General features: G+C 35.5%; 1 protein-coding gene across 4 annotated transcripts in view; it reads left to right on the top strand.

The window, feature by feature from the left end:
* Slga (proline dehydrogenase slgA) overlaps nucleotides 1-13,175 on the top strand; it is a 50,799-nt gene that overhangs the window by 31,179 nt on the left and 6,445 nt on the right. For 2 of the 4 annotated variants that reach the window (XR_013084791.1, XM_076807917.1), the window contains exons 2-3: nucleotides 4,393-4,601; nucleotides 10,530-10,711. Coding sequence is in view for 3 of the 4 variants with exons in the window: in XM_076807917.1 (XP_076664032.1) it covers nucleotides 4,393-4,601; nucleotides 10,530-10,711 (391 nt within the window). In the remaining variant the exon portion in view is untranslated. Of the gene's footprint in view, nucleotides 1-4,392; nucleotides 4,602-7,862; nucleotides 7,985-10,529; nucleotides 10,712-13,175 lie in introns of those variants that run through there. The other 2 variants (XM_076807918.1, XM_076807920.1) reach the window with 2 other exon arrangements.

Here is a 13,175-nt window from a genome sequence, read left to right as displayed (position 1 = left end):
TTTTCTAGAATCATGTGACTTTCTAGTAATGAATCTGAGAAGAAACTAACGACAAAATAAACCATCTTTATTTATGCGATGTTTGTTAGCATGTATCACAAGATTCGATGTGATCTATTTTGGTGTGAAGTAGAGGAAAATGAGTGCTGGATTGGCAGTGGCATGTAAAGAATAATGAAGTCACTATGTACATGAAGCGACCTTTCATATCAAATATCAAATATCTCATGAATTCACTAGTGAGCAGTGTACATATAATTCAGTAGCATTTCCTTTGTTATTAGTTTCTCTTTAACTTTAGTAGTAAACCGTAGGAAAACCTGGATAAAATTACTATTTCCCTGGAATATTCCCTGGAAAATTATACAGTTTTATAGCAGCCATAGTGTACCTTATTTCTTACTCAATATTCTTAATATAATTCTCAAATATAATAATTGCATAATAAAGACGTTAATATTAAGAATAATTGAGACACCTACTAAACTACTAAGTACTCGATTAATTTTACTGAATTTATGAAGATACAATTCATGCAAGGCATTAAAAGCCTAAACGATGTATTAAACGCTTCGATCTTTGCATACAACTGCCCCTGAAAGAATCATTTCCCTTCATATCAGAATATGTAGTTTACATCGAATCTCGGAATTTCTGCACGTAAACAGCGCGCAAATATGTATCTGTCATTTATTTTGTCGTTATTGTGTTCATAACTACATTATGCATAAAGCAATGTGCTTGAATGGAAAAAAATACTGGTGACCTAGAAAACTAGAACCTTAGGGGAAATGGTTGGCGTATGCCCCATTTAAAACTAAATAACTATGACAAATTTAAATATACAATACTATTAGAGATATTTGATATAAAAAATTTTAGACGCCCCATCACAGTTCTTCACTAATATTCGTTTATTTCTATACCTATTTTTCAATTAATTCTATCAGCAACTAAATCTGGAATAGTATACTGTAATTATCAGAGCATACAGTTCCGAAGGATCTGTAAATTAAATTTTGCAAATGAACTTCGCTGATACATTCTATAATGAATGCAGTGTGTAGAAAACATAAATAAATAGTAATGACATTCTCTGAACCGAACTACATGCTCGGCGTTACCTGCGCAAGATGCTTCGAACGTAACGAATGATGCGGTTTTATCTTCTATCGCAAAGTGGCAACAACATGCGTCACATATATATATATGTAAATTATAACTTAACCTAACCTACAACAATGTACGTAGGTACTTATACCAGTGAGAAATAGTAACGTATGATACTGCGTTCGCCGTGGCCATATCTTGCGCTATCAATCGTAAATTCTCATAAATGTCACATGTGTACCTAATGGTCGTACGTTGAATTCGTATCAGTCCTTACTGGGTTCCTGGATTTAGGAAGCTATTTTTTTTTTTAAGTAAAAGAGTGAGGATAAACTGAAATATTATTTGTGCGAGAATAACGAGAGAGGTTGTGAGCGATTAACCTCAGCGAGGAATAAGTGACTGTAACAAAAATTTTTTTTTTACGCGCAAACTTAGGATTAGAATTTAAGAAAATATTTGTGGTATGTTCGATACAGCATAATGCTATGCAATATTATTTTTTCTTGCAAAAGCGACCACGACGAACCAATTTACACCGTGCCCAGTAAATCATCGTACAGTCAGAGATTTGGTTACGTAGTTTCCGAGATAAATCACTTTGAACATGCACTTATGATGCTCTGGGTTTACTTAAGTAGGTCTTATACAATCTACTTAATTACTTTATGAAATGCTGAATTACTTTTAATAATGCCGTGATGTAGTAATATACACTTTCTAATGAAATCACAGGTCCTAAAATTGATTTTTTCTAAAACGACAAAATTGTCATCGATATTATTTTTCATAAAATTGATTTTATTATAAGACCCAGACTTGTTATCTTATTATTATTATTTATTTAACATAAAGTGGTAAAGCTCAATGAAGAACTTATTATTATTACTATGGTTATCGTTAAGACGTACTATTTTGTTTAGGTAATATTCTGTGTAGATTACTTTTGGACGAAAATGTGGTACGAAAAAAAAACAGCAATGTACACGTACAAATTAGCAGAATTAATTGGGATTAATGTTAGTGCAAACAATTCCTTTAATATAAAACAAATGCAAATCAGTCACGCAATCAAAATCACTTTTCTTGGAAACTACACCACGAATCAAAAAAATTAATTCTATATTTTCTATTTATTTCTAAATTTTCTATTTGCTTCTTTCCACAAACAATTACCTTCTTACACGTTGTGCAATGGCTTACTGGATACCTAGTATATCGTCCGCAATAAGATTTCACGTCAACGTTACATAATCGCTACGTAGTAAATTTCGAAGGAAGAAAAAGTACTTTACAATTTTATTTTTATATTTTTCTGAGTACCGCATTTTTACGGTGACATTCGTGCGAATGGTATGTTTGCGGTTTCACACATAACAAATAGTCATTATAGACTGCGACAAGTAGAAGTGATTTTAAACTTTAAGCATTGTAAATTATTAAATGCGTTTCTTTATTAAAAAATACTAGCATGTTCTTGTGATATCTTTCTAATATTTTTCCCTCGATTATCCACATTGAAATCATAATTTAATTTTAATCATCCCTAATTCAACGTTTTGCAACAATTTCAATTTCTGAATTTGCAATTCTATGTCGATCCTCAACAGTATTCGTAATTTTACATTTTTATTTATCATCATGATCGCTACAATTCCAATTTTCAGCTGTCCTACATTTCTATCACACAATTTTAAACTATAAAGAAATACAAAATATATATAAAAAAATTATGTTGAACGATTTTATTAAAAATGCAGTAAAAACTAAATTAAAATGCACTAAAAATTAAAAAATAATTCTTTTTTCTTGTACTACAATTTCGATGGTAATATACGAACGCCTGCAGAGTTTTAATTTTACTATTCGTACATACGTGACGGATCATTTCTCGATAAATTGTGTATTTTCGGTAATCGTGATGCGACTAGCGTCCCGAATTTTCGTAAAGAACGCGAGTAGCTCATTTCAAGCCGTTTGGATTTGTGGTTATGGGTTATATTTATTGACGACTGGGTAATTTTTTCACCCCTAGGGGTTAATTTTTTTTTTAAATATTGTATTGTCATCCAAACTACGCACGCCTGCAAAGTTGCAAGACAATTGGATAGTTGGAAGTGGGTTAAATTTGAGTTGCCAGATTTGAACCATACATAAGAACATACAAACAAACAAACAGAAGATCGAAGCTGAATAAAATCGTTTAAAAAGGAAATAAGTCACAAATTTTGCATGCTGTTTTGTTTCTTTTCAACGAAATGGTACATATGTATTTTTTTATAGTATTAATCACACGCGGCTTTGGCGCAAAATTTAATTGAATTTGGTTTAATTGAATTGTACCTCACTTCTGCGATGTTTACGCGAAAGATGACTCATTCAGGGAAAGAATTAGAACGTGGTCTCGCGAAGATGGAACATCGCCACATTTTGCTAGAATCATGTGTCCGTAGTTTCAAACGACTCGACCTCATGACGAATGGACGGAACGTGGTGCGACCTAAGCGCTCGCCAAAATTTGCACCCTCAGATATCTGCTTTCGAGCTTTTAGCGAAAACGGGGCACACATCTGCAATTCAAATGACAAAGTAGCACCCGAAGTTTATATTTCGATACTGGATTGCGGATATTCCAGCACGTATATGTTTTTATAGAACATAGGTGCGTAGATAAAATACCCTAGTAGGATTCGAATAAGAATTGAAATTATTTAAATAGGTATTTCTTTTATTTTGCACAGTCGTATATTCTGCACATGTTGGATATATATTTATTAATATGTTACTTACATGATATGTACACAAATATATATCGCATGCTTCCATAAATATGCAACATGTTATCCTGCAAAGATTAGATTCGTTTTAGTTTTTATATTAAAACACACTTGATTTTTACAAATCGGTTTAACACTGTTCTATCGCGTGCAAACACACAAATATAAATTACAAAAACTCTCGATTATTAATGAAAAGCTTTCTTATATAAGAGACAAGCGATGAACAAATAATAACTAAGTGTAAGCAACTTTAATCCCATAAAATTGAGCATAGCACAAATCGAAGAAACTATTTAGAGCATTTATTTGCCTAATATTTTTACTCCCTCCATTGAATATGTACTATATTTCGAATTTTACTTTTTTTTTATACAGGGCGTGCTCGAAAGGATGCCACAAGTGGCCTCTTGATTTATTTTCGCATAAGTGATGCAAATGTTTAATTACAACTGTTCCTCACCTATACGGATCAAATAAAATGCACGCCTTTCGTTTGTTCCAGTTAATGAAATTATCGAAGAAGATACTCGGCGAGACTCTTTTCACGAAGATGATGAAGGCCACATTTTACGGCCACTTTGTCGCCGGCGAAGACGAGGTGCAGATCACTCCTGTCCTGGATAGGTTACGACAGTTCGGTGTCAAACCGATCCTTGATTATTCTGTCGAAGAGGATATCTCTCAGGAAGAAGCGGAACGGCGTGAATTACAGTACGTACCACTATCGCACCCATAGTTACGCCGTTCTCCTCCTTCATTCGTTGCAATTCTCTGCCAAATGATCTATAGACAGTCGATCATGCTTGACAATTCATGACTGGCTGCTGCCCGTACACTTCAAGCACAGAGCGAGCAACGCCTTTAAGCTTCGCCACTCTAAGGAAGCAGCGTGTATCGCAGCAATCTTTAAAATTAAGACTTTGAGTGGCGTCGGCGTGTTTTCGCGCCGAGGCACGATCTGCATCCTGCTCACGGTCTTTGGCGTGCTCCCACGTCGATTTCTTCTGGACAGCAATCGAATGTACACACTGCTCGACTGTCTCGGAAAGCAAACTTGAGGAAAAATCGAAACTTCTTAAAACCTTTCCACTCAAAGTTTTAACCCTCGCCTTGCTGATACGGGGTCCATTTGGACCCATTCTGAATATCAAAATTTACTATGGCGCTTGCCATTAGAACTGCCGAATTTAAGATCCTTTTAGATCATAGCAAGATTGAGGTGTGATACAGAAGCTTATTTTGAGATTCGTGTGAATGGAATTATGGGTCAAAATGGACCTTGGGTCCAAGGGTTCAGCCTTTAGCTGCCAGAGGCGGATATACACACTCTGAGAAAGTAGTCATTCATTTATAAACACTGTATATATGTACATCTGTAGTCCTGGATGTCGATTGTCTTTTATGTTTTGTATTTCTGTTATTATCATAATGGCTAACGTACGAGTAAGGCAAAGTACGGAGTGGTTAATTTTCATTCGAAGCGCGCTGCAGTTAAAGGGTTAACGAGTGATGAAGGATTTAATTTAAAAGAAAGATAGAAATAGAAGCGTCCCAAGTGCTCCCATATAAATCTTTGAAAATAATTTTTTGTATACTCTCGTCTATAGACTATAGAATTCTATATGTTGCTACTCGTCGCTATTCTTTGAGTATGATCTTTAAAAAAAATTGAGATTCTGGTGAAAAATGTGCATTTAACGTAACGCGAGCCTATGTTAAATAACGAGATTCCTGTTTTGTTGCAACATTTAACGAATAAGGGCAAGTATATCGTTTGTGGAAATAGAAAGCAGAAAATTACTCCAACTGGTTGATATTGTATTCAACAGCAACTATCACGTTCGAATCCGTGTGCTGTTTATTTATTTTATATATTCCTATATAAATATTTTTTGCATAACTACTTTTCACTTTCTCATTACCTAAAACCATAATCAAATCTCGTTTAAAAATCTGAATATTTAATTGCCACTGAAAAGGGTTGAAAGAAAATTTGTATTATTACTAGTCGAGTCAAAGTCTTTTACAGTCCTTCATATTTCTCTGCCTCGTTATTATATTCCTGAAACGAGTGGCAAAAAACACATTTCGAGATTTGGCTTTCAGAAATATCTTCAAGCGTTTTTCAAAATGTGCAAACGTTTTCTCGTGAAGTTACAAACATTAAGTCTGTTCTTGAAAGTGTTCCCAACACACTTCTCCGGATAATAACAGTGGTTTCGTTCGATTTCTCTCGACGAGAGCTTTCCAATGGTACATATATAGCAACCACGACGCACTCTTCGGCCCGAAATCACTTCACACACTTAACATTGCCCTTTGGCTGTTCAAGGTCACCGATCGGTTACCTCCACCGCTCGCGCTATTCCTCTTTTGAGTTTGAAATACGAGGAATGTAAACCTTTAGCTACACACTTTCTGTTTCTGAAATAGAAGGTAAGTTGGCATGGCGCTTAATTGGGTGGAGGTCATGCCCAGCGTGATTCACAGTCAAGGAGCTGACCTTGAACGACTAAAATTTTAGTAGTAAGACATTAGAAAATGTCCCATTTCGAAAAACAGATTTTTAAAACACTTAAGAGGAGGTTCTGGTTTAGACGGCCAAAAAGTGAGTGTTTCTTTTGAATTTTTTTTTGAAGAAACGAAAAGAGATATCAATATGGGGGGGTTGGCATCATATTCATTGACATTTGTAATTTGAAAATATATTTTTGTCTATGAAAAAACATTTAATGTCCGCCGTCTAGGTGAATTCTAGTTGCACCTTAAATTGGCGGGAAAAATAATTAAACCGACTGATTTGAGCTCTCTACTTTTAAAAAGTAGATAGTTGCAGTTAGAGGGTGAATCTAATTCCAGCGCAGAAAGTTGAGAGCACTTCGAAATTAAAAGTTCATTTTCGGTCCCCCTTTTTACTTCGCGACGCCATGAAAAATAAGATTTTTAAAATTTGTGAGGGGAATTGGTTCATCTTTCGATAAAATTTATCTAGTTTCAGAACATCAAAGGGAGAAGTCGTTGGAGAGATATTTCTCCCGCCAATTCGAGGTGTAACACGCACCTGGGCCAATTAGAATTCATCTAGAGGGCGAATATTAAATGCTTCTTTATAAACAAAAATATATTTTCAAACTATAAGTGTTAATAAAAGTGATGCAGTAATCCCTGTGTTGATATCTCCTGCCGTTTTAAAAAAAAAAATTCACAAAGTGAATTACAGACTTTTCGGCTGCCTGAGCAGAGTCTCTCCTTAAAATTTACGTATATCGTTAGTGACAAAAGTCTATATACACCCCACAAATTTGCGATATTCTAGAAAACACAACATGGTTTCGTTTGTTTTTCTGTATATAACATATTAACCGAGTGTATGTAGCCATTTGTAACCGACTGTAATTGATAATGTAGTGTTAAGGTTTATCCAATAATTGCTAAAAGTCCGGTAATAACAATTCCCTGGCACTAGTAAGTACAGTTAGATGATCCGAATGTCTGTGCTAATTATGGAGCGTGAACCAAATACTAATTTAGGTTGACATATGAAATATTAGATTCGAAACGAACAGTTTTCTACCGAATGTTATATTTTCCCTGAATATCCAGTCTGCTCTGTATGAAACGATGTATGACTTAATTCTGAAGAGTTGATTAGAGGATCGCCTTCCATTAAATTGCAGACCCCGCTTTGTGCCTTTTATTTCTATTTCACCCGATGTTATACACTATCGCGGTATACGTCGTCAGATTCAATTAGCAAGGCGGTTTTTTTTTTTTTAATCTTGGTGCGAAATATAATTTTAATTTGCAAGAATGACGATCGTTTTTATAACTAGAAGTTTTGAGAATTGATCTAAGTCAACCTACTTCCTGTGAAAAGAATAACGAAAATGTTCCCTTCTGTTTGATCTTGTTGGATTAGTATAATCACCATTCGATGTTAGAGCTTGCGCATAGCGTATGTTTTTGTTCTAGCTTTTAGATAGATATCAAGGAGAGTAGTTTCAGAGTGTACTTGTTTCATTGTAAGTTGGAGGGCTTATTTGACACCGGGACGTTGAATCGAATATCAGGAATGAGAGAAATAAGGTAATTAGGTAAGGTACCAAAAGCGGATAGTGACCCAAAGCCTGACACGTTCAATTTAGATTCCTAAGAATAAATTCAGATCTCTGGAAACATTTACTGTCCCATTGCTAGATTGGCAGCAACTTCGCATTGTAATTGCCAGAATTTACACGTATGGTACAAATAGAATGCCAAAACAGAGGCCCACTCTGCAGGTGTAATTGAAAAGTAGCCATTATTGGTGACCGAAATGCTAAGCGTGTACGTGTACGTGTACTTCTTTTCCTTCAAATCTATGCCCGTGCGAGAAGTTTTCTGTCCTTAGTGATATATATTGTTTGCAATGGTGTAAATGATAAAATAGAAGCGTCACTTATTAAACTAAGCAGCCCAACGTGGATGCCAGTTATTGAAACGCCTACGTATTTTCAGTACTGTTCTTAATGGTCAATATGACACGATATTCTAATTTTTTTTTTTTAATAAATAATCATTATTTTTATGATATAGTAAACAAATAGTTTTGCAAATTTGCTGCAAGTTTCGTTGATATCAAACTTGATCATATTTGTCATTTAAGATCTGCAAGATCAATTCTGAATGATCAACTGTGAATGCCTGGCTTTGCAGTGTCAACGAATATATGTGTGCTGTTTAGATATTTATTTAGCCTGTTTTGAAACACAAACATAGGCAACGCCCTGAACGTTAGAAATCACGAAGTACTTGCGTTTTCGTAAAACTTTTAAACGAGATATCATTTTCGAAGGTTACCATTTGAACTCCGAAATTCGATATGGTTTAAGTTTTCTTGTGTGTCCAAGAGACGAGCAAATAATTCTCTCACGTGAAAGTGGCAGTTTATGGAGCACCAGTGTGTCAGGCTTTGGAGAACAACTAAATTTTTTATCTATCAGCTATTGTTATAAACGACTTATTTTCAAAAAAAAGTTATATACACAGGATAATTCTAGAAACTGGGCAATACTGTGGTTCCTTTCTACACGAAGATAGAGGAATTTATTAGAGGAGAATGTTGCTCAGTAGAGGGAACTCTACTTTCCCATTATCATATTTTTTCCCCCCAAAAGCTGCACCGCTGCAATTGCGAGGCACAACTGCATTATTATTTAAGCGAAGCCATATCGTTATTACATAATTTGATGCTTCGTGCTATTTTGCGTATAAACAAATTCGGGTAAAGCGTTGCCTTCGCTGCGAGCATAAAATTCCATACGAGAATGAAAATCGCGTTGAAAAATGTTCGCTGCATAAATTACTGATAAAGTAATTCACTGGCACGAAACACGAAATATCTCCCGAGGAATCAATTTGTCGATACTTCCACTTCAGTACGTTTATACGCAGAACAGCGAGACGGATCAATTTACATAAAATGAAATATACAATTTCAAAGAAGCAATGCAGCTGCACATTACAGACGCATGGGTGCACCTTGCAAAAGCATATGGTAATGAGAAAATACAGCTCGCTAAGCAATTCAACATTTCTGTCTGCCGAATTTCCCTATCCTCACACAGAAAAGAGCTACAGTACATCCAAATATTTAGAATCACCCTGTATATTTATATTCTTCATTGAAGTCATTTCTTGGTGATGGTTTCATTCAACCAAACGACAAGCTTTTTAATACTGTACCAATACTCCCAAACATTTTTCTTACACATCACGGAGCACAATTTTTAAAAAAAAAAGTCTCTTAAAGTGTCAACCTTTGTTGCATCTACTTTATCGCATATCCGATATACAGGGTGTCTCGCAAGGAAGCCGATAAACTTCTACAGCAGACTTGGCAGGTGATTCTGAGCAAAAAGGGTCCTACATACCGCGGGCTTATTTCCGTTTATTAAAAAGTTACGACAAAAACAAGACGTTGCCGCGTACACTCTTCTTTCTGATACTCCTCCTCTCATTCTCCCAGGTTTTTCATTTAACTTCCCCGCTTTCAATTACGCTCCAAAAAATGCCGTCGAAGCTGATGACCTAACATTTACAAACATAGTCAACGCTTTAGTGGGCATATTAATTGGCGGCATACCCAAACTCCTCTCAAATTAGAAACAAAGTGACAACGTTCGTGACAACGGTGAGCACAAACTATGTTTACGAATGGAAGGTGGCCAATTTGAACGACACCTGTGCAGTGAAAGCAAACGCAAAGTAAAATAAAAAGTAGGTGAGAAATTAAAGATGCCCATTCCTTGCAGGGACCAGCCTGCGATATCTTACGCTTGCTTTAACTTCTTACGAAATAGAAATATGCCCATAAGGTGTATGACCGTTTTGGCTCGGGATGACCTGCCAAGTCTGCCGTAGAAGCTTGCCGGCTCCCTGGTAGAGCACTCTGTATGTATGTAACATTTTTATCAAATGCCCAGCCTGAATAGCTTTTTCGCAGTAACGAATCATTTTTAGCGGGCGATAAAATCATTCGGTTGCGTGCGCGATCCTCTGACTCTTTCGAGCAGCTTAACATTGCTGGTATCGATGTTAGAGGATAAAGCCGCGATGCCATGGAAATTAAAAATCATGGCGGATAATGGTAAATTACAGGAGTTCCGTGTCGGAGGCTGGGGACGAGAAAAGGGAAGGTCCTCTTAAGAAGTACCATGTTGCGAAACCATTCGCGGATCGTCGGTACAAAGTCTCTTCAGCAAGAACGTATTTCTACCTCAATGAAGCTTCCTGCGAACGGAACATGGACGTATTTATCAGATGCCTGGAATCTGTTGCAAGTCAGTCACTTTTCTTTCTTTTCCTTTCTCTTTTTATAATACCCATGCAGATGTAATACCAGACGTAGTATCTATCTAAATTACAACGGGCATTGTACTTTACATTCACTTCATTAATTCTCATTACAACCCCGTAAATGGCAAATGCAGAAAACGATGCAATATTCTCATTTAGAAGGTTTTAAAATCGATTTTTGCCTTATTGCATAGTACTTTGTTAAAAATTAAAGTCTTGAAAATGTGCGTATAAAGTATTAAGATTGGCGTTATGAATTCGTTGTAAATGTTTATATGCCGCGTCGTTCAAATGGACACGAGTTTCTCGTGCAGTAGTTGTCTACAGTAGTGGTGAAAAGAAAATTTGAACTGTGAACGATGATAAAAACAAGATAGTTCAATTAGAAAGAATTATATTATGGCGCTTGACTGTCTCCTCGCTAGACGTTTTATTTATTAATTGTACTTTTGGAGACAAGAAGGGCCTCAGTGCCAAAAGTCAGTTTCGAGAAAAGTATCTGTAAACATTACGAAGTTAGATATTTTTATGCACAGTGAAGTTAGTGTAAAACTGTCTGTAATATTAAAAGATTTGATATATCTCCTTTGTAGCTAATTAATCAGTGAAAGTAATTTTAATTACAGTCCTCTCAGGCCCTTCTAGCATAAAATGGAGAAATTTAGAAAAACACTGTTTTTTAAATATTATTTTTCATTATTTATTTGATATTTGCATAATAAGGTGAATGTCCCAATTTCTGCTCATTTAAGAGGTAACTCGTCATAAAGAAGGTGTAAAAAATTTGTTTGCGATCAAAATTTGCAGAGTAATTGATTAATTCTTTAATAATAAATCAACCAATCGAAAAACTATTTAAGAAAGATATTTCAAGATGTTTAACTATTAGTAATTTGTAATTAAATATATAATGCTCTAATAGCGATGTACGTATTTCTGCTGATGAAAAATAGCGATGTATGCGTTGACTCGTGTAACACTCGCGTAAATGTTTAAATAATTTAGAATTATTTTGTTGCAACTATAGTACAAACGTAACGCATATAATAATAAGAAAAATACGAAATGATCAGAAATGGGGACATGAGCAGAAATTGGGACGTTCATCTTATTTGAAAAAATATAGAATATTGGAAAAGTATAGTCATTAAAATAGCCATAAATCGTGTCATGTTTAGGTTGATGTGTACTTGTTTAGGTACAATTGGATACGAGTTAGGGTCAGTTGGTCAGCATCGATTCACAAAATTTACTTTAGTTTAAAGTACCCAATTACTGTCACCTTAAGCTATTTTACTTAAAATAACGAATAAATAAACTATAGTATATAATCTATACTACAGATTATAGGTTGAATTACATAATTCTTTCTGTGTATGCCTTTACAACGTTTATTTGTTCGTTATTTTAAGTAAAATAGCTTAAGGTAACAGTAATTGGGTCCTTTACCCTATCTCTGTCAATTTTAAAGATACGACAATGAAATTTAGGCATAAGTATGTAGAAAAAAAATGAGGAATCTAATGATGCTCTTTATACAAAAATGACCTGAGTGTCCTGAGGCTGTTCTTGCATCCAACAGTACAATTATAGCAGCACACAATTTTGTACAATATAACGCGTAATCAAAGGGGTGACGGTTAACGAGTTCGGTCGATAAACAGCGACCGTCTTCTCACTTCTTCGGATGCGAGCGCCAGCAGTCCGTGAAGTTATACACGGTGCTCGCAACAGTATCTGAAAATTTATATCTCCAATTGGGGAACTGCCAAAATGAGCCAGTGACACCAACACCACACTTAAAGCCTAGTATTTATTAAGTTAGTTATGCAGTCTTACGTGGTTTAAACTTTCTTTCGTCCACCACTGTATACAACGGCCCCTTCATCCCTTATTTGAATTGACTAATAGCGATGGCTCCTTCCTCTGTGACCTGCACCCTGTTTGTGTGACCGAATCCCTAGGAAATTAGAGAACTTTGTGGCAATGGACCGTAGGGGTACAGAATACAATCGTACTTGTCTAGGGAAAGAAACGAAAAGAAAAGAAAATTCAAGAGAAACTAATATACTGAAGTTAGTGCTGCAAGTATAGTTTATCAGCAGAAAGGTTGGGCATTACTCGATTGAAATGAAGTTACTCGAGACTAACGAATAACTTTTTATTCGAATAAAAATTTATTCGAATAATGCCCAACTCTGGTCGGGGAAGATAGCACATGACGAGATTCGTACTAGCGAAGGGCACCGATATACCATTCTCAACTTCTTTTTTTTTTTCAACTCTTCGAAGATAAGGAAGGTGCCCATTACCGTTCTGATACAGCAGATTAAGAGTAAGTGCTATAAATCAGTTGCCATTCACCTTGAAACTCCACGAAAGACTTCAAACGCGTTTTCCTCAGAACGACGTTTCTCAAAGTGGTAGCGCAAATATCTCATGAACCGT

This window comes from Andrena cerasifolii, chromosome 3 (genome assembly GCF_050908995.1).
Source record: "Andrena cerasifolii isolate SP2316 chromosome 3, iyAndCera1_principal, whole genome shotgun sequence".
In the NCBI taxonomy this organism is placed as follows: Eukaryota; Metazoa; Arthropoda; class Insecta; order Hymenoptera; family Andrenidae; genus Andrena; species Andrena cerasifolii.
This window is presented reverse-complemented; position numbering and strand designations above follow the sequence as displayed.